This window comes from Pistacia vera, unplaced genomic scaffold (assembly GCF_008641045.1).
Source record: "Pistacia vera cultivar Batoury unplaced genomic scaffold, PisVer_v2 Contig207, whole genome shotgun sequence".
Taxonomy (NCBI): Eukaryota; Viridiplantae; Streptophyta; class Magnoliopsida; order Sapindales; family Anacardiaceae; genus Pistacia; species Pistacia vera.
Genome location: NW_022196010.1, coordinates 1 through 2860, shown reverse-complemented (window position 1 = coordinate 2860; position 2860 = coordinate 1). Strand labels below are relative to the sequence as shown.

The 2860-nt window shown below is 35.8% G+C and overlaps 1 protein-coding gene across 1 annotated transcript; it reads left to right on the top strand.

The window, feature by feature from the left end:
* Positions 1-323: 323 nt before the first annotated feature.
* Positions 324-2827, top strand: LOC116129096 (pyridoxine/pyridoxamine 5'-phosphate oxidase 1, chloroplastic-like; the record flags this gene model as incomplete). The annotated part of the gene is made up of 8 exons (XM_031414852.1): positions 324-380; positions 527-651; positions 754-792; positions 880-1047; positions 1117-1222; positions 1939-2105; positions 2323-2565; positions 2739-2827. Coding segments are annotated over exons 2-8 (932 nt in total), but the record flags the coding sequence as incomplete, so codon positions are not given.
* Between the last annotated feature and the right edge of the window lie 33 nt (positions 2828-2860).

Genomic DNA, 2860 nt, shown 5'->3' with positions numbered 1-2860 from the left:
TGTTTTTGTTAGTTTACAATGTTTTAATATATTGGGGTGTTTATTAAATTAGCAAACTTTGGGGGTTTTTTCATAAATTTTTAAATTTTATCTCGTAATACTCCCCTATCCAGCTACAATAAATGTTCTTAAGACGCTGCTACTAGTGGATCCTTTTTGTATTAACCTATTCTTATGTCTTAACGTGATCTAGAAGAATTCTTTGAATTATGCAATTAGCATAAGCAAAATGCGCTAAGAATGTATTGATACGCAAAAGCCGAGGAATGACATGCACTTTTACTTTGGATTCACTCTCGCTTACTATAAATTCTTCATGTCTTCGGTCTTCCATTCTCAATTCGTCGCCTTCTCTCTCCAACCAGAAATCAGTCCTCCTGGTAACACTCTTTTATCTTATTCATCTCATTCCTTTTCTTGTATTATCATTGGCACCACTGACTCATCACCAACTAACTCTTCATGTCGGTTTTTCTCCGTTCACTTTCATCTCCTACAATTCGTACGTACGTTTGCTCAAATTCAGTTGCAATGTCGTCGCTTCCAAGCCTCCAAAATTCTCACTCTATATCTTACCTCTCGCAACGAGAAGCTGCCGAGATTGACGAGACTCTCATGGGCCCTTTTCGCTTTAGCGTTGATCATCTTATGGTGACTTAATTTATATTCACTGTTCATGAATTCTCCTTTACTATAGCTTGCTGAATAACTTCAATTATATGACTATAAAAATCATTCTTATTGTAATTGTAGGCATTGGCTGGTTTGAGCATCGCAACATCCATAGCTGAGGTAACTACTCGTTTTTTTTTTTTTTAAAATTATTATAGCTGATTTTGCGTTACGATGTCATGTTTACGTGGACAAATTTTTTGACAGGTTTATAAACCAAGTGAGTTTAATCGCGTTCTTGCAATTTGCGGCCCAGGGAACAATGGAGGTGATGGTTTGGTAGCTGCTCAATATTTGCATCACTTTGGATACAAACCTTTTGTTTGTTATCCAGAGCGTACGCCAGAGCCACTTTATACTGGTCTAGTTACACAGGTATGGTGTGATGGTGGAGTGGGTTAATATAGTTTGTATGGTTTCTGATTTGATATAGTAAATTTGTAGCTTGAAGCACTATCAGTACCTCTCATGTCTGTGGAAGATTTGCCTTTGGACTTGTACAAGGACTATGATATTCTTGTAGATGCAATGTTCGGCTTCTCTTTTGATGGTAATTTTTCTAAGTCTCTGTTCTTATTGATGAACAAAGCATTCCTCTAAAATTAATGATACCATTAGTCTAGTGCCCTTTTATATTGAGGTTATCCATACAGATATCTGATAACAGAATATGAGAGATAGATGAGATAGGCAGGTGAGAAGATGTAAAACTATTGGTAAGGTGGTTTTGAAGACTGACTTTACCTTTTACTCGAGTCTTTTTAAATAACCATAGTATTTCATTTTATGGTTACATCTCTTTCAACATTCATCTGTGCATATACGCACACACGCATGTATATGGTATAAAATTATCTCTTAGTACCACCAGGAAAACTCAACTCTATAAAGTACAACTACTTGAATTCCTTTAAACAGTTTACATTCAATAGAGCAGAAGTTTTGATTTTACACGACATGGGGTTTTAGTGGATCATAGCAGTATTTTTGGATGTTAATGATATGGTTTTGTGTAGTATTTTTTTCCCCCAATGTTTTTCATATCTTTGTGGACAACTGATCTACTTTATTCATGGTGCAAGTTTATTAATATATCTTCTCAGTTTTGTGTAGAAAAAAAAAGAGTAAAATATGAGTACCAATAAATGAATTGCATCAAATTAAGAAGGATTTAGTGGCTATATTGATTAGGGCCATGTTTCTTATCTAGAAACACCTCATATGATATTTAGTATCATTTAACTTCAACTTGTTACAATCCTTAAGGCACCGCGAGGCCACCTTTTGATGATCTAATTCAGAGACTGGTTCGTTTACATAGTTATGATCAAACAGTACAAAAGCAACCAGTTATTGTTTCTATAGATATTCCGTCTGGATGGCATGTTGAAGAAGGAGATACTGGTGGTGAAGGCATTAAACCCGACATGTTGGTACGTCTGCAATGAAGTCTTAGTTGATTTTCTAGCCTCAATATTTTAGAATGCAGTTAAATTTATCAGCTAGCCTCAGAAGAATGCAGTTTTAATTTATAAGCTAGCCTCAGAACTTTAGAAGAATGCAGTTTTAATTTTAGGGTATACCCAGTACGTAATTGAATTTTTATTTTTCACAAGCTGTCTTATTAATGCAGCTTTTGGCGTTTTCTAGGTTTCTTTAATTGCCCCAAAGTTGTGTGCAAAGAAATTTAGTGGCCCACACCACTTTCTAAGTGGTAGATTTGTCCCTCCAGTTATTGCAGATAAATATAAGCTTCAGCTTCCACCATACCCTGGCACTTCTACGTGTGTGCGAATTGGAAAGCCTCCCCAAATTGATATATCAACTCTGAGAGGAAATTATATTTCTCCAGAGTTACTTGAGGAGCAGGTGGAATCTGATCCCATTGATCAGGTATGAGTTCAAGTGAAATAGTGGAGCATGTCATTCATTTCATATCAATATCTTAAACCTTGGCACATTAGTTCAATACTTACTGCTGCCTTGAGGGTTGAGAAAAATTTTCTTAGCCATTTTTAGAATAACTTTCAAAACTACTTATCATAAGTCAATCTGTCATTTTGCAGTTTTGGAAATGGTTTCGTGTTGCAGTGGCTGCCGGCTTGAAGCTACCAAATGCTATGGCCTTGTCAACTGCTAGCAAGGACGGAAAAATGTAACTTTCTCTTCTTTCAATGGGGTTTTTTTT